Source organism: Muscardinus avellanarius, assembly GCF_963383645.1.
Source record: "Muscardinus avellanarius genome assembly, chromosome: 9".
In the NCBI taxonomy this organism is placed as follows: Eukaryota; Metazoa; Chordata; class Mammalia; order Rodentia; family Gliridae; genus Muscardinus; species Muscardinus avellanarius.
Window position 1 is genome coordinate 78,166,051 of NC_137795.1, and position 19,412 is coordinate 78,185,462.

General features: G+C 35.0%; 1 protein-coding gene across 1 annotated transcript in view; it reads left to right on the plus strand.

Annotated features, from left to right (window-relative positions):
• CFTR (CF transmembrane conductance regulator) overlaps positions 1-19,412 on the plus strand; it is a gene marked incomplete at both ends in the record, with an annotated part of 172,619 nt that overhangs the window by 41,267 nt on the left and 111,940 nt on the right. Inside the window, 6 exons of the mRNA XM_080700885.1 lie at positions 2,957-3,172; positions 7,130-7,219; positions 8,138-8,301; positions 9,427-9,552; positions 15,667-15,913; positions 17,727-17,819. Of these exons, the coding sequence (XP_080557011.1) occupies positions 2,957-3,172; positions 7,130-7,219; positions 8,138-8,301; positions 9,427-9,552; positions 15,667-15,913; positions 17,727-17,819 (936 nt within the window). The remainder of the gene's footprint in view (positions 1-2,956; positions 3,173-7,129; positions 7,220-8,137; positions 8,302-9,426; positions 9,553-15,666; positions 15,914-17,726; positions 17,820-19,412) is intronic.

Consider the following 19,412-nt stretch of genomic DNA (forward strand, 5'->3'; position numbering starts at 1 on the left):
GCCATTGTTCAAAGGATGAATATGTCCTTTTCTGGTTAAGGCAAGATGACAACTAACTTTAATAGTGACAATGTGTGAAATAGGCATTTCATTCAGCTGAATGTATATTTTTTATTGTTTGTTATAAATTGCAGCCAAGTAGCTATGCAGCAAATAAGTGTATTGTGATAAAGATAACAGGTTATTGGAAAATTATGGTGGAGATCCAATGGCAGGGAGTTTTGTTTAAATTGACCAATGGGAAAAAAAACCTTAAGCAATCTGTCCATTTCTAACTTGAATCGTTCTATGCTATAGCTCAACTGCTAAAATATTTTTTTTCTCATGCTGCTCTTTTTAGCCTGCACCCCCGAAATAGATTCTAGAAAAGGGGAGAAATGTGTTTATGCTATACATGCATGATATAGGCAATTTATTTCCCAGGCAACAGTCATGGTTCACACCCTTCCAATTATTGTTTTGCAATGAACAAGAAATTACGCTTTATCTTATATATGCATAGGAAACATCAGTGTTCCTTGTTCTCTGCTTCGTGGCCACGCACAATACTTTCAACATGAATCACACAACTCAAGAGCTAAATCCAGTAGCACTGGAAAAATAAATCAAAGTAAATGTGGTATTGACATTTGTCTATGAAAATATAATATTAAAAAATTCTGAGACAAGCCGGGCGTGGTAGCGCACGCTTGTAATCCCTGTCCTTGGGAGGTGGAGACAGGAGGATCGCACAGGTTTGAAGCCAGTCGCTCTGGCTTAAGAGACCCTGTTTCCAACTAAAAAAGTATAAAATAGGTCTGGGAGTGTAGCCCGGAGGTAGAAGGGTTTCCAGGAACCCCAATACCACACACACACACACACACACACACACACACACACACACACACAAATACATTTGTAGTATAGCTGTTTATATGTAATTTTGAATTCAAGATTTATCTTAGCTGGACATTTTTATAGTTTAAGGATTATTTTTGAAATAAAATATTTTGGTCTAGAGGAATTTTGGCTATAGATATGAAACTCTAATAAATAGCCAGGGGAGTACTTGCAGTGATTGTAATAGCTTAAGAGTAGAAACAACACAATTGTCCAGAGTAGGAAATTAACTTGACTTATTCTCAGGATGGCAAATTAAACAGCACTTAGAATAAATGAGATAGCTATACAAATACCAATGGGAATAAATGTAAAAAACATAATATTAAATGACAAAAGCATATTATGATGACATTTACATAAAATTTAAGACCTCAAAAATGATCGATCATACATATACGTATTTTGAAAATGTATCTATCTACGTATGGTACATGCTTTGCAGTAATTTACTTTTTAAAAACAATTTTAAAAAGAATTTTTCAGTGGCTATGGCAAACTATTCACATGTTATATCTGAGTAGGAGGTTAACAATTTTCTTTTCCGCACCTTACTATCTGTCTTCAGTAATTTAAATCAATATTTACAATATGGCTATGTGACAGGAAAGAATTATGATATTCTACATTTGTGATTACTTGAAAAACTGTTTTTTAAATATCTGACTATTTTGTTACATTCAGATCCTTGGTTTATATGGTTAAAAACTCATAAATTACAGAAATCATATGGTGGCCAATCAATGGCAGCTGTATGTAGATTATAATTCCTTGTGGGGATGAAGTTAATATAGAAAAAATGGTCATCTATCAAGAATTCGGGAGCTAGTGGTATTGGGTATTGAGGTTTAAAAAAGATATCGTAGAGGATGGGAAAAAGCAAATTAAGGAGTAGAGAGTAACACTGAGCAATACTGTAGTTGAAGAAGCAGTCAGGCTAGGAAATACACATTTGAAATGGAACCAAAATAGCATAACATCCTCTCCTTCTGGTACTTAGCCCCAGATTCCCCTTTCAATAAGTCATTATTGGGATACATGGAGACTTCTCCATGTAATTTGGCAAGATGGGTAAAAAGTAGACCTCCTGAGTTTCAATCTATTTGATGGACAATTGGGATCATAGTTGGTTGAGGACCTCTGAGGAGTCGAGTTGTTGGGAAACTGGCCTGAGAGAGAGAGATCCTGCTGGCAAACTCTTTCACGGACGTCCACAGAGCTCCAGTCTAGGAATGGCTCTGGGAGGGGCTGGCTTTCATTTCTACCTGAGCTGGATGCTCTTCCCTCCTACCACCTGCTTCATGGTGGTATCTTGAAAAGCCATGTTCATTTTGAAAATTCCATTGCTCAAAACACTTTGGGAAGTTCAATTTGATACTACTTCAAGCCCCTTGGTCTCTTAGGTCTGTGTCTTCATCTTCACAGTGAAAACAATAATGTCGATTTTGACTCCAAAGTTGTATAAAATCAAATGGTACATATTTTAGGAAATGTTTAGTGCCAGGTAGGCATTACTAATTAGCAAATTATTTTAGAAAGCACACCTTCACTTTATGGCCACTATTTACTTTTTAGTTAAAAGGACCTCGTACATGAACAAACTTGTCTCTGAATGGTTGCTGTAATCTAAAAATTATGTGTGCATATGTACACACACACACACACACACACTCATACACACAGATATATAATTTTTTTGCAGTACTGGAGGTAAAACTTAGGCTTTGTATATACATGTTAGTTGACAAGTATTCCACTACCAAACTACATCTGCAGTTTTTTGATTTTGTGTTGTGACCTGGTCTCACTAAGTTGCCCAGGTTGGCCTTGAATTTGTGATCTTCTGTCTCAGCCTTCTGAGAAGGTGGGGTACAGGTGAGTGCCCCAGCTCAAAACTCAAGACTTGTTTCAGAGTATTCAGATATTAAAAGATGAGGCTAGCAATTTTATAAATGATTGCCCCATTCTAAAGCCCATTTTAAGTCCTTTTCTAACAATAATACTTATTGTGCTGAAAATGTGAGCATATTTTATGAATGGGAAATGAATCTTAATTTTGTTTTTTCCCCTTCTTCAGGAAGTCACCAAAGCAGTGCAGCCTCTCTTACTGGGAAGAATCATAGCATCCTATGATCCGGATAACAAGGCGGAGCGCAACATCGCCTTTTACCTAGGCATTGGTTTATGCCTGCTTTTTATTGTGAGGACGCTGCTCCTGCACCCTGCCATCTTTGGCCTTCATCACATTGGAATGCAGATGAGAATAGCTATGTTCAGTTTGATTTATAAGAAGGTAATGTGTTCTTGCATGGTCCCCATGGCACATGTATTCTCCTTGGCACCTACTGTAAGGCCCTGAATTACATAGTGAACTGATACAAATGTGGGATAAATGCTGAAATTAATTTCATATGCCTGTTTGATAAATGGCAGAAATAGGTAATGTATTTAATTTTCCTTTATAGCTCAATTCATTCAACTGACAATTATTAATCACCTCTGTAAATGGCCTATATATTGTGGGTTTAAGTTTTAGTCCTGTCATTTAATTACATAATCATTTCTTGATTTATGTAAAATGCCCAGATCAATATAAATATTTTTGTTGATTTATCACCCCTGTTTTTCTGGGACTTGTAAACTGATGAGATTGCAAAACAACCTTGCTTGACTTTTTTTTTTTTCAGTGCTGGAGGTTCTTTTTCATTATTCATGGTTCCCTGTTAAAATGACACACAGTTTACATAAAAGTCACTGACAAAATATCAATTGATGGCAGAATTTTCTGTCTGTCTTCATGATCGCTGACAAGAGTATAATATATAATTTTTGTGATAACCCAAGCACTAAAAGTTTCCACCTGTATTAGTTGTCACAGGTGGTGACACTGTCACAAGAGGTAACATTTATCCATGGTTTTATTGTGAGTTAGACCTTTGGCATCCTGTAGATTTGCAAATTTAAAGGTTTTGAAACAACACATGCATTAAAATCTTAAGAACTTACTTGTTTTCCTGTATGTATTGTCCAGAAAGGAGCCTCAGTTGCTAAATTCTAATTCATATTTAGCTGTCTCACCAATGCAATTGAAAATCACTTCAGTGGCCTATTTTTCACTAAACTGAGGCAACACCACGTGTGCCTGCTCGGTTCTACCAAGTCATTAAAGAAAGCTGTGTTGGTTGAATCTTTTGGCTATATTCTTCTTTTTTAAAAAATCCTTTTCAATAGAAAGACTTTATAAACTTGGATTGTAAGAGATATAGATCTCAAATTCACTCCTAGAAAATAACCCATAACACGTCCATAATGTATGTGCAAGGTCAAGTGGGCTGTTAAACTCTGATAGCCATACTTTATTGTTCAAAAAGCCTATGAGGCAGAGGAAAAACACAGTCAAGAGTTTAATTAAATTACTTTACTGCAGTCTCATCAGTTCACAAATCCCAGGAAAATATGGATGATAAATCAATAAAAAATGTATACTGATTAGAAATTTTACATAAGTCAAGAAATTTTCAGCTATATTTAGGATATAAAACTGACACCGCTTGCTATTAAAGATATTTGAATTTAGTTTAATAATATTTATAAAAAAGTCATTATCATCAGAGTGATAATAGCTAAGGGTATGCATGACAAGCTTCCAAATGATTAAGGTCTGTGATCTAATTTAATCTACTGCACTATTCTATAGGCTACAAATTATTAGCTCTATTTGTGGATCAGGAAACAGAGACCTAAAAATTATAATTCTAAATTTCATAGTAGGTAAATCACATTCTCTGAAAGGCAGGAGTTTCCAGGGGAAACTTAGTGTTAAGGAAATGAAATAAGTATTGGAATACAGTAGTGAAGCAAAGGAGATGTGAGGTTAAAGAAAGAGCAAAGTTGGTTTGGCTATTGTATTTATATTTCTTCCTCAGTTTTATTTTCATATTTATTTATTTATTTATTTATTTATTTATTTATTTATTTGGTGGTACTGGGGTTCCTGGAAGCCTTTCTACCTCCGGGCTTCCCTGACCTATTTTATTTTTGGAAACAGGGTCTCTTAAGCCAGCCCTGTTGGCTTCGAACCTGTGCGATCCTCCTGTCTCTGCCTCCTAAGCGCGGGGAATTACAAGTATGCGCTACCATACCGAGCTCTTCCTCAGTTTTGAATATCTGTGTCCTTAATCAGTTTACTTTGTCTTGCTAGCTGCATTTATTGGCTTTGAGAACCGAAGACTGGCATCATCACCAAAGAATGCAGTTTCATTTCCATGTGGCTCTGGTTTGGTCCCTCCAGTGGGCCTCCTCTTGGCCCATCCCAGGTTTCCCTGTCTCCCATGACTGAGCTGTTTCATGTTCATGGCAGGGAAATGAAAGATCCTCCTACTGTATTTCACATTTTTCATTAGAGTACTCTTTTACTTTGTTCTAAGCTCTCCAGCCATAACAGATTATACTTGAAATAATGAATATATTTCAATTTTATTATTATTATTGCGGTACTGGGGATGGACCCCAGGGGCATTCTACCTCTGAGCTATACCCCAGCCCTATTTTTTATTCTTTATTTTGAAACAGGGTCTCACTGAGTTGCAAAGGGCCTCACTAAGTACCCGAGGCTGTCTGCGAACTGCGATCCTCTGGTCTCAGCCTCCCGAATGCTGGGATTACAAGCATGCGCCACCACACCCGGTTCTATTTTCAAATATTTTAAAGTATTGGTGCACTTTTATTGGTGCATTGTAATTATCCATCATAATGAAGTTCAGAGTGATAGTGACATCCATGCACCCAGCACTTGATGTGGATAATGGATTTAAATGCAAACAAAATTGAGCTTTGCCTGTGAATTTCAAGAAGACACAAGCATCTAACAGATGTTAACTCAACATTTACTGTGCACATAGCTCTGTAGTTTGCCCAGTGCAGACCTCAGGTCTTCCTGAGACTGAGTCTGCCACTAAGTCAGATGTAACCCAGCACAGTGGATCCCAACCCCCATACTGCTCTAATGTTTTATAATTAATTTCCTTGATTCCTTCTTCATTTCTGCTTATCTGAGCAATATCCATTATTCTAGATCCATTTCTATAAATCATGCCAGAGTTTTCTAACTAGACATGTGCATTCTCTCTCAGCAACCCTATTATTTTATATTTTACATGACAAATTTGTTATATCTCACTTAGGTATATTTTATGAGGTTTCCTGGAGGCAAGAATTATGTTTTAATAACTCTTAATTTCTGAGGCATCCAGTATAGAGACTTGCATCTACTAACTGCTCAATAAACACATGATGGATTCAATTGAAATGAATATTATATGGGTGTTTTCCAATCAAGACTATCTAGCAGAAAATCAATTCTTATTAAATTGTGCAGGCAACATATTAATGTGCTATTCCATAATCATCATTAATTTATGCATTTAATATTTGTGACTAATTTATAGCTCAAACAAGTAAAATATTTGTCTGGAGTAAAATTTAAAGATTCTATATTATCACTGTAGTCTGAAAAAGTATTAATTACTCAATTATTCACAACATAATTTTATTAACTTTAATAATTTTATCAAAAGAGTTAGTATAGGGCTTCATGAAAAATTGAAGGCTACCCTTTTAATCTCAAGTTCCAGTGTCTTAGGTTTCATCCTCTCATATGTGGAAGCTAGAGAGAAATTAGGAAGCAAAAGGGACCTCAGATAATTGAGGAGAGTGACCAAAGAATAGTGGAAGGGTAGGGGGAAAGAGGTGGGGAGGGGAAAAGGACGCACTGATAAGAGAAAAAACTCATATTAGGCTGTGGCCACATGTGAAGGTATCACTACCAATCTCACTACTATGTGCCAGGGTGAGGGGGTTGAAAGGAGACACATCAGGAGAGATGTATGTTTGTTTATAGACTGAATCTCATTACGATGGATAATTACAATGTACTAATGAAAATTTAATTAAAAAACCCCACATTATATAAGTAGATTTTTAAGTACAATGTTGTTTCTATTATAGAAGAGAAAAGTTAGTTATTACTGTCTGTATTTTAGAAAATAAAACTAGTAGAGGTTTGTCAGTATAATATTTGCTGTTAAGAGAAATATTTATATATCTAAAAAGATACAACATAAAGCAACTTTCACTATCTTTACTTAAAACTGCATACACAGTAGCCTGATTTTTTAGCTTTATTATGTTATTTATTAATATCTTTGTCTTCTGTTTATTGACATTGTCTAACTTCCTATTTTTCTTTTAGACTTTAAAGCTGTCGAGCCGTGTTCTTGATAAAATAAGTATTGGACAACTTGTTAGTCTCCTTTCCAACAACCTGAACAAATTTGATGAAGTATGTATCTACTGATTAAATCTTTTACAAGTTATGCTAGAAACCATAAAACCCCAAAGGTGAAATATTTCTGCATCAGAATAATAATAATAATAATAATAATAATAATAATAAAAAATAGTTAGGCCTTATTAATCCCATCTTGGCTCTTTCTGGAAACTGAAAGCTAAATTGTGTAGCATAGTGCCATTCTGAAGTCTGGTGGCACCATCCAACTCAAACCACCTCAGCTTGCTCTTAATGTGATTTTTCAAACCTTAATCCTTCTCAGACTTTGCTTCTATTTAATACTTTAAATTGGCTATTTACTTTGGCTAAGTATGACACTGAGAAATTTTTGTTCTGTGCCATCTTACATGATAAATAAATTCAAGGTCCTTAAGGACAGATAGTGTGTTTTATTTATCTTTGCATTTCTACTTCTTACCATAGCACTGGACCCAGAGCAATCGCTAAATTAAATACTGCTGAATTAAGAGTATATTTTTCTTAATATCTCTGTCAGAAGACAGAGTTGTACAGTTGTGTGTGGATCGAGCCACTAAACAATTCCTTATTCTCTCATGTTCTATTCGATGGCTCCTGCTTTATCCAAAAAGAGTTGTCATTTAAATAAATTCTGGACACAGGACTTAAGATATCTTACCTCTGTTCCAGTAAGCGAAAATATACTTTAAATGAAGTAACTTGAAATTTGGTCCTTGGGAAAACTCAGTCAATGTGCAGAATGCCTTAGCTCCCTGCTCAAACATTTGTTCCTTGTAAAAATGATCCAGTTTTAGTGTGCTCAGAGCCATGAAACATTTGATTTCCTAAGCTCCCGGTGCTTGTTTTCTGTGGTACATGATTGTTTATTTGTTTGATTTTGGGAGTGGAGGGTGACAAGGCATTTGTTTCTACTGTGCTTTTATTTTGCAGGGACTGGCACTGGCACATTTCGTGTGGATTGCTCCATTACAAGTGACTCTCCTGATGGGGCTGCTCTGGGAATTGTTGCAGGCCTCTGCCTTCTGTGGCCTTGCTTTCCTGATAGTCCTCGCCCTTTTCCAAGCTGGGCTTGGGAGAATGATGATGAAGTACAGGTAGCTATCTACTGTCATTGCTTAAAATGGCTTTAAATTGGGTTTTCCTAAAGCACATGATGTACTTAAACATATCAATCAGGAAGCCAAGCATGGGTAGGAGGAATGGGTTAGAGATTGGGTAGGGGCTGATTGGGTGATGTGTGCATGTAGATCTCCACAAATTTTTTTTTATCCCATTGAGATGTATGACTACAATGTGCCAATAAAAATTTATTAAAGAAAACAAAAACAAAAAGTTCATTCTAATAAAATCAAGACTTCTCTATGTATGACTAAAAGGGAATTATTTTAATGGTAAAAATTACACATTCTATGTCAAGGGATGTTTCTTTGCTTGTGAGCCTATAGGATATTTTTTTTATAAATATGTTAGGATCCAGTGAATTTTATAAGATTAAGGTAAAAACAGGTATAGTATCTGTTTGAATTGGAGAGAATGCATAAATTTTGTGTAGAGTTTATTGATTTTTCCTACTCTGGTTCATGAATCATCATACCAGAGCCTTAATTACTTTTTATTACAGAGTGAATCAGAAATACCAGTCATTGCTTGTGACAGAGGATTTCTACCATTTGTTAGCTAGAGTATGACAAGAACTACTCAAATTTTGAGGCATTTAAGTTTTTACTTGAATCCCAGATTGCACATTGCTTTAAATCTGTTTTTTTTTTTTTTGTTTGTTTGTTTTTTGTTGGTGGTACTGGGGTTCCTGGAAGCCCTTCTACCTCTGGGCTACACTCCCAGACCTATTTTATTTTTGGAAACAGGGTCTCTTAAGCCAAGGCTGGCTTAGAACCTGTGTAATCCTCCTGTCTCCGCCTCCTAAACACGGGGATTACAAGCCTGCCCCACAACACCTGGCACTAAATCTGGTTCTTAAAATGCAAATTACCACCCCTCGGACACTTTCATAAGACTTTTTAAGAGGGAATACATCTAATGCAATGCCTAGCCATAAGCATTTGCTAAATGTTGCTATTAGTTTTATTAGCATCTATTTGAAAATAGAACAAATTCCTATCTATTTAATAAGAGAAATGTGGCCTTCTTAAAAATCCAAGCATTTTTTGATGACTATTTTGACTTTTTTTTTTACTATCTACTGATTGATTGATTTACAGAGATCAGAGAGCTGGAAAGATCAATGAGAGACTTGTGATCACCTCAGAAATGATTGAAAATATCCAGTCTGTTAAGGCATACTGCTGGGAAGAAGCAATGGAAAAAATGATTGAAAACCTACGACAGTAAGTTTTTATGATGATTACTATACTGTAAACAAATTTTTATCCATCATTGTGGACTTCCACCTCATATTTGAAGTTTCTGACAATCAAAAATTTGTTTTGGGATAAATCCATATTCAAGCATGAGTTTCAGAAAGTTATTTTTGTGAACTGTACACTTACACAGTTGACCCAGTATTTTATTTTGCACTACAAGAAAATTTATACTTATGATACAATCCCCTACATGTGTTCAAAGTTGCTTAATATACTTATTTGATAAAAAAAAGTTTATGGTGCTAAAGGCTAATTGAAACATTACCTGGAACTGCTAGAATATATACTTTTGAACCTGAATAAATCTACTATGACATTTCACTTAATGTGTTATGACTCACAAAAATAAAACAAAACTCTCTATTTGGGCAAATTATATTTATTCTTCCTTAACTTAGGAGAAATTATAGAGGATAACATCCACAAGTTTTGTTCCAGTCTAGGCAAAGTCAGTTCAAGTGATGAAAGCACTTCTGAAGATAGAATCCGTACTTGGCTTCTATGTCTAGTCTTCTTTCACCTTAACCTTTTGCTGATTAGTAAAGATGATATACAGAGAAAGGAGTAGAGCACAGACCGAGGAGGTATGACATAATTCGGGGCAAAATATTAGCTAGATCATGTCTATTGCCGTGATACCATTTTTCTACAGTTGAGTTCCATTGTCTACAAAATTCAATAAAAAACAAGGTTCTAGGCGACTTAGTGGGGATAGATACATCATTAAAGAGACAACTAACTTGAAGATGTATGGAACATGAGAGTTTTGTGGAAATAAATATATTAAATAGAAGAGTACCCTTTTGGGTGGAATATGGATTACAAGGAATTTAGGCTGTTGAGTCCAGTGGACAATGGTGCTTGAGCGGCAGGTGTGTGATTGGAACAACAAATGAAACGCTGAAATGTTAAGTCCTTTGCCATGTAAATAGAAAGAGTAAAAGAGTATTTATTTCCCAAACATTATTGGTCACCTGTTTTTGTTATGCCTTTCAAGACAAATCCAGGAAAGGAATTGCATTTTCTTTCCAGAAACATCCTTAAAGATCTTGGGAGGATTTTTCAGTTCTTCTCGTTAACAATTGAGGATGCTCTCACACTATTCCTATAGATAGTGCAAGGTTGGGGAGGAAGGTGTCGGAAGACCTGATTTTCTCAGGCCTTAGGATAAACTTGTGGCCAGATCATTCTTAAGGTTGACATTTCTTTAAAAAAATTTTGTTGGTGCATTGTATTCATACATCTTTTTTTTTTTTTCCAGTACTGGGGATGGAACTCAGGGACATTCTACATCCATGCTATACCTCTAGCCCTATTTTTTTATCTTTATTTTTTGAAGCAGGTTCTCACTGAGTTGCAAAGGGCCTCACTAAGTAGCTAAGAACCTAGATCCTCCTGTCTCAGTCCCAAACGCTGGGATTATAAGTGTGAGCCACGAAGCCAGGCATAGTCCTACATCCTAGTGGAGTACAAGAATGGTAGAGGCATACATTTGCACATCACTCATTTAGCTCTTTCCCAGTTCCCACTCTATTCCCTCCCCCCTTCCTTCCTTCTCATGTTTGGCTTAGTGATTGATCTGACATTTCTTGACATTGGGTTCTTTTTTTCTTCGCTCCTTCTTCCTCAAAAGATGAAATCCATCCTTCTGTATTTCTGTTTGGCCAATTCTAATAGCAAGTACCTGGTTGTAACTTGTAAAATCCAGCATGAAATTGTTACTTGAAAAGGATGGAAAGTGCTGACGTAAATATGGGAAAGCAAGAATCGCTTCTACTCAAGAGAGTAAATATAATGTTCTGAAAGAGATTGGCAGGATGTACTTCAAAGGAATGATTACCCCAGCCTGGGCCACCGTTGAACTGGGCTGAGCAAAGCTCCTTGGAAGTATACTCTTTTATTACTCTTTGGTAATAAAGTCACTTTCAATTTTTTATAAGAAACTGATAAAATATCTTATGACTCATAAAGTGTAAGTGATTTTATTATGGCGAGTACTGCTTTCTGAATGATACTTATAAGTGGTTTTAGATCCCTATTCTTCTGAATGACTATTTCTATTTTTTTTGACTGTTTTAATGTATTTTGACAACTTTGTTAACATTTTTGTAAAACAGTGTTTTCCATCATTTAAAAAATACCAATCTAGATTTTGTTTGCATAGCCCTGATTGCTGATGACGTTAAGCATCATTTTTCATATATTTATTGGCCATTTGTACTTCTTCTTTTGAAGAGTATCTATTCAGTTTAATTGCCCATTTTATGATTGGGCTATTTGGTTTTTTTAGTGTTGTTTAAGTTCTTTTTATATTCTAGATATTAGTCCTTTATCAAAGGAGCAGCTGGCATAGATTTTCTCCCATTCTGTAGGATTCCTTTTAAGACTCTTGTTTCCTTTTCTGCATGGAAGCTTTTTTTTTTTTATCTATAGTCATCCCATTTGTTGATTCTTGTTTTTAATTAATAGGCTTTGGAGGTCATATTGAGGAAGGTTCCACCAGTGCCTTTATGATACAGTAATGGTCATATACAATTCTAGTAATTTTGTAATTTTAGTAATTGCAAAGTCTCTGGTCTAATTTCTAGGTATTTCCCTCATCTTGAGTTGACTCTTGTGCTGGGTGACATTGGGGTCTAATTTCATTCTTCATACATATGGAATATCAGTTTTCCCAGTAACAAAGGATCTTTTTCTCTAGCATATATTTTTGGCAACAGAGTCAAAAATCAACTGGCTACAAGTGTAAGAATTTGTTTCCTATTCTTCTATTCTGTTAATCTATTTGTCCATTTTTGTGCCAATACCATGCTGTTTTTATTGCTATAGCTTTGTAATATTATTTGGAATCAGGTATTGTGATGCCTCCAATGTGGTTCTTATTGCTGAGAACTGCTTTGATTATTCTGGGTCTTTTCTTTTTCTATGTGGATTTTAGGACTTTTTTCCCCTCTCGTTCTGGGAAGAATAATAATGGTATTTTAATAGGAAATAAATTGAATCTGTAGATCACTCTTAGTATTTATTCTGCCTTTCCCAAATCATGGGAGGTCTTTCCATATTCTAAGATCTTATTTCTATCCTTAGTGTTCTATAATTTTTATTATAGAGATCTCTTTCCTCCTGGCTAGATTTATTCCTAAATATTTTAATTTTGAGGCTATTGTAAATAGACTTATTTTCTTAATTTCTTTTATAGTGGATTAATGATTGGTGTATAGAAAAGCTATTGATTTTTTATTTTGAACCCAGGTACATTGATGAATTTGTTCATCAGCTTTAGAAGTCTCTGAGTAAGTGTTTAAGATCTAAGAATAGAATAATGTCATCTACAAACAAGATAATTTCAGTTCTTTTTTATTTATATTCCTTTTATTTCTTTCTCTTGCCTTATTGATTTGCATAAATTTAAAGTATTACATTAAATAGAAATATTGGTTCCTGATTTTAAAGGGGATTCTTTCAGTTTTTCACTATTCAGGATGATGTTGGCTTTGTGTTTATTATATATTGATTTCATGATGTTGAAGCAAGCTCCTTCTATCCCTAATTTTTCAATGTTTTTAACATGAATTGTTATTGGGTTTTATTAAAAACATTTTCTGTGTTTATTGAGAGTATCATGTGATTCTTGTCCTTAGTTCTATTTATGTGATCAATTACATTTATTGGCTTGCATGTGTTGAACCAGCCTTGATTCCATCTAACTTTAGTTAAAATGGCAATTATCAAGAATACAGTGATAAAGGCTTACAAGGCTGTGGAGAAATAGGAACTCTTATATTCTATAGGCAGAATTTCAAATTATTACAGCTGCTGTGGAGATCAATATAGAGGTTCCTCAGAAGATGGAATGGAACTACAATATGACCCGGCTATACCACTCCTGGTTATTTTTCCAGAAGAAATGAAGTCAGAATACTATAGTCATGCACATACATGTTCATATAGCACAATTCGCAATAGCCAAATTATGGAACAAGCCCAAGTGAAACAAACATCCATTAGTATATAAATGGATTATAAAGGTGTGATATATATATATATATTATGTATATACATTCTTATTCATAAAGAGCAAAATTATGTCATTTTCAAGAAAATGGATAGAACTAGAGAATATTGTGCTGAGTTAGTCAGTCTCAAAAAGTAAAGAATCACTTTTTTTCTCATATGTTGAAGTTAGAGAGAACTTGGGAGATAAAAGGAGCTTCAGATAAATGAATAGAATAGAATCCAATAGACTAGAATATTCCAGTAGAATAATGAAGGAGATTTGGGGAGGGAGGTGGGGAAGAGGGAAATAATACTTGATGAAGTAAAAAGTGCAAATAATACTAGGTACATATATGAGGTTATCAATCCCATCTCAAAAATACATATAAGAGGGAAAGGAAAAGGGGTAGGGGTGGTCTCTGGAGAGAAACATACCAAGTGCTGTGTACATGTATATATCTATCACATTACACTTTATTATGATATATAATTACATGCATCAATTAAGGTTATATTTAAATAAATAAATACCAATCTAGTCAATGTATATATTTTTCCTATTGAGGGGAAAGGATCCACATTGTAGACTATAGAGTATTAGACCTGCTATGCTGTCATTTAATCTTGATACCTACTCTACAAGGGAGGTATTATGTTTCTCTTCTTTAGATGTTTAATCTATAAAACTAGAGAGAAGAGTTACTTACTTAAGATGGCATAGATTAAACTGGCAGAGCCAGGATTACCCAGGTGAGATATCAAGATCATAGTCTATCTTCACTGTCAGGCTTTTGAAGAAGTAAACATTGGACCTCATTAGTCTGATTACAATCTAGGTTGAGCACACTGAACTTGATTTTCTTCATCAGTGTCCTCAGGACTACATTTTTAAGACAAAAATATTAAGAGAGAAAGAAAAGATTCTCATTGAGTTCTACCAACTTGACAATGAGAATCTTTTCTCTGAATTATACATGCACATTGTATGAGCACCCAAGTGCCAGGTGCCCCGCTACACTGGGCCATAGCACAGCTCTTGTCTTTACCAACAGAGCCCTCTATTTGACTATGGCATTGTTCCTCTTTGCTTAGGCAAAAGTTGGATGGGAAGATCACAACTGAATCCAGTTATTATATCTCCAGAAGAGAGGGACTGAGGTTGATGGCAGTGTTGTCCTCTGTTCTCACTGGTCTCTGCACTCCTTGTGTTGTTCTACCAGTTGGGTCATTGAGCTTCATATACATGTTGAAAATAGTTCAGATTTGCAGTTCAGACTAGAGTATTGAAGCTATTATGTAATATGATCACAAATTATTACACTGAAATGGGGGGAGAGAGAATAAGAATATAGTATCTACTGCCATAATTTTTCAAGCATCTGTAACAGAACCACTTGGTTTCTTTTTTTGAAATAAAGGTTCTGGAAACCTACTGTATACTCAATCAGTATCTATAGAGGTTGAATTAAGGATGCCTTTCATCTGGCTTCTCAATTGATTTTTTTACCTATGCTAATGTTTGAGAACCACTCTTCGATTATATGAATGTATGTACATATCTATATATCCATCTATCTGTCATCTATCCAGTCTATTTTCAGTGTTCCTCAAAACCAAGGTAGAATTTCTAAAATGCTAAGAGTTCCTTTAGGTAATTGCATATTTGTCTTTTTCTTTTATAAATCTTGAAATGTCCTTATTTCTGCACTTAATTACTTAAAATACCAACTAACCAACTGACAAAAAATTTATCATCACCTCATACATCTTATAAGCTAATGATGAAGTGAATAAATATATAAAATAATGCAATAATAGTTAAATCACTAATATAATTTAAAAATATTTACAGTTATTTGTGCCAAACACTAGTACACTATTTACTGTCCCATTTTTAGATAAGGTGCCTGATGCCCAGAGAAGTTTAATAACTTGCCCAAGTGTCAGCTTATAGGGTAGAGTCAACCTCAGAAGACAGGCAGGAAGAGTCTAGACCCATTGTTGAAAGCTTGCATTCCGAGTTACCTGATATTTGAAAAGTAAAATATTATCTCAAAACTTCTTCTTTTTATTTTTTAATAGAACAGAACTGAAACTGACCCGCAAGGCAGCCTATGTGAGATACTTCAATAGCTCAGCCTTCTTCTTCTCAGGGTTCTTTGTGGTGTTTTTATCCGTGCTTCCATATGCACTGATAAAAGGAATCATCCTTCGAAAGATATTCACAACTATCTCATTCTGCATTGTTCTGCGCATGGCAGTCACACGGCAGTTCCCTTGGGCTGTACAAACGTGGTATGACTCACTTGGAGCAATAAACAAAATACAGGTAAGGTGCTGTAGATGTGTGTCATATACTATGACTCTGAAATGTTTTGAAATTTTACAGCAAACTCTCTAGGTATGCATTATTGGTCTTGGACCTTTATAATGTACAGGATTTCCTCTCTGGAAGTATGCACATGGTCTAATGAGCCCTTTTAGTGAGAATCTAGGGAGTTAAAATGAAAGCTTGTGATATTCTGACAGGTCAAAAAATATAAACTAATCATTTCTATAATCTGGAGAATTTAATCCAAGTGACCAGCGATTAGATCAATTCTAACAAACATTGAAAATGTGCAAAAAGATTGAATAAGAAATTTTCTTCACTAGGAAGTTATGAAACATTCCAGCTAAGACCAAGAATGTTCACCTTAAACTTTTCTTAGCATTTCCTTGGACAATATAATGGATGTAGCTGTCAGCTGTGAGAAGTTCTAAAATCTTTAAGTGATAAGACTCAACTTTACAGAGTTAATTGAATGAACTTGTGTTCATAAGAAAATTAAAGCATTTTATTATACTGTCAAAATATGTCTTTAAATAATTAACCCAGAAAATAAATCATTGTGTCAGAAAAAGAACCACTTTTGGGTCGTTGTACCATTATTTGATCTAGTCCAGAGATTGAAAATGGTGACTACATGGACCTAATTTTGGCTCCTAGACCTGTTTAGTTTGGGCTTTATATTTTTAAAATTTGAATTGATTGCCAGCAATTAAAAAATTGGGAGATGCATCCCCACGCACATACATACACATGCATGTCTTTAGCCTCAATTGGAGAATTTGTATTCCTAGTAATTTGGGTCCTTTTCCCCCACAGCTTTGGCAGCTGGTCTATGACAAAGCACCTGTCCCATCCAGTTCACCATAGTCTCTTTCAGCCCCCTTCCTCAAATATATCACCTGCTCAGCCCCAGAGACTGAGTTTGAAACCTGTAATTTAGAGAAAGTGGTTACTAGTTTAGAATTACAGTGGTTCTGGGAATATTTTCTGTTAGCCCCATCACAGCTCTGTGTGTGTGTGTGTGTGTGTGTGTGTGTGTGTGTGTGTGTGTGTGTGTGTGAGAGAGAGAGAGAGAGAGAGAGAGAGATAGATAGAGATAGAGATATGGAGTGAAGGAGCAAGGGGGAGGGAATCTGGGTAACAAAACTGGGAGAAAATGAGAGAAACTGAGGGAATAGAGGGAGGAAAGAAGAAAAGAAAGGGGACCAAGGCTGGCAAGGACCTGGATTTTCTCATGACTTCATGTGGTGAAGACCTTAGGCTGTGTGGAGTTAGGTCTTCTTAGGCTTCTGCCTCCCCTGTTGGTTCCATATCTCCAGTAGAGCCCTTCTCTTCAAATCACAGTTTGGTGCCTAAATACCAGTTATATCAAATCTTCACACTCTTACTTAGCTCAGAGAAGTGATGCTCATGTTGCCATTCATAAGGAGAGTGCTAGGAAGATGAAGATATTCACTTGTTCTCTGTCCCAGTGTTGGTTGAGGTGTGTGGGTGGGTAATTTAGGGGTGCCTTATAAGTTCATCAAAAAGGTTAACATTAATATGAGGAAAATCAGTTGTAGGTTAAAATTGAATGCATAAAGATAGCTTCCTAAAATGTCACATGTTTAAAGAGGTTATTTCAAATATGATGAATCCTAGTGCATATGAATTAATTTTAATACACGTTTATAAACTTGTTTTTATTAAGAAAAATTAATTTTGTTAAAATAAATTTATAAGACAATAATTTATTAAACTATTAAATAGATATAATAATGTATGAATAGTGTTCTGTTTCCACAATGTTTTTGTTTTCTTTCATAAATAGGACTTCTTACAAAAGCAAGAGTATAAGGCATTGGAATATAATTTAACAACAACAGGAGTAGTGATGGAGAATGTTACAGCCTTCTGGGAAGAGGTGAGGAGTTTTAAAAAAAATATTACTCTAAACTTTTTAGCTTTTTCTTTTTTGTGAATCTAGATTAAATTCTGATTGTAAACAAGGTTAGAATGATAATATAACTATGGACTGGAAGGAAGGACCACTGAACTTATAAAGTAAGAAGCAGAAGCTCAGGAATATTAGAAGCTATAATTAAAAATCTTCATATTTTTAAGTCATATAATTTGTTCCACATACCAGATCTAGAAATGATACAAACATCATAGGCTTGAAGCAGAGATTGAATCCTGGCTCTACCATTTACTCGTCATGTATTCTAAATCAAGTTATCTTAACTTTGAGGAACCTCTGAGTCCACATTTATAAAATGGAGAATATTAACATTTACTTTGTAAATAAAGATTGAGATAATTCACACAAACCATTCACTTGAGTATTATGCATGTAATGATTCCTTAATGAATGGACATTATCATCTCTGATCTCAAGTTTTAGTCTAATGAGTTTATGGCAGTCAACCAAACGATGTAGGAGAGATAGGCCAATGCATTTTTAACTATTTTACTGATTTTATTTACTATTAAAAATTCTCTTATATTTCTCAGAAAAAAACCATAAATTTCAACCTCTATAGAAGCAATATTTGATTTCTAAGAATACCTGCTTAATCCCTATCTCTTTATTATTTATAGAAATTGAGTGAAATTAAGTTATAAAGCCAATGTTTTCTTTCTAAATCTCTCACTATAGCTTAAATAGGATTTGTTTACATAAATAACTTGATCACTGAGGTGTAATTTTGCTTCATTGTTTAAAGATATTGATATAAAAGTAATTATCTTCCTAGCAAAATTGTTTTGTGGAAAAATCTGTAGATTGGTTTTACTTTAGTTATTTGCTTTTAGGAATTCCAAGTGCCTTTCTAAGCATGAAGGAAGAGTAACGATGTTTTACATTTTCATTACTACTTTCCCATCACTGTTTTCCTTCTTTGGCACAGAAACTCTCCATTCTTCTTTCATGTCAACTGATAAAAATAAATAGCATGTGTGTGCTTTACTATGTGCCAGGCAGTAGGATGAGCACTTTCTGTGTTTTGGCTCCTTTAATCCTATATCAGCTTTCTGTCACTGTGACAAAATACCTAAGATAATCAACTTGAAAAGAAGAAAGCTTTATTTTTGGCTCACAGTGCCAGAGGTTTCAGTCCAAGGTTGATAGGTCCATTGCTTTTGGACCTGTGATGAGGCAGGACATCATGGTGGCAATATGTTACAGAGGAGGCTGGTCACGTCATGGAGATTGGCAAGCAAGGACAGAGAGGAAGAATCTAGTGTCCTGATATCTCTTTCAAGTGCATGTCCCCAGTGACCTGACCTCCTCCAATCAGGCCTCACCTCTTAAAGGTTCCAACACCTCCCAATAGTAATAGGGCCTGGAGACCAAGCATTTGGCACACAGGCCTTCGGGGGGAGGGACACATATCAGATCCAAACTGCAATTATTTTATACCATTGCTATGATGGTATTTTATACCATTGCTATGATACCATTGTATGATGTATGATGGGTAATAATATAAATATTTCCACTGTAATAAGAAAATGG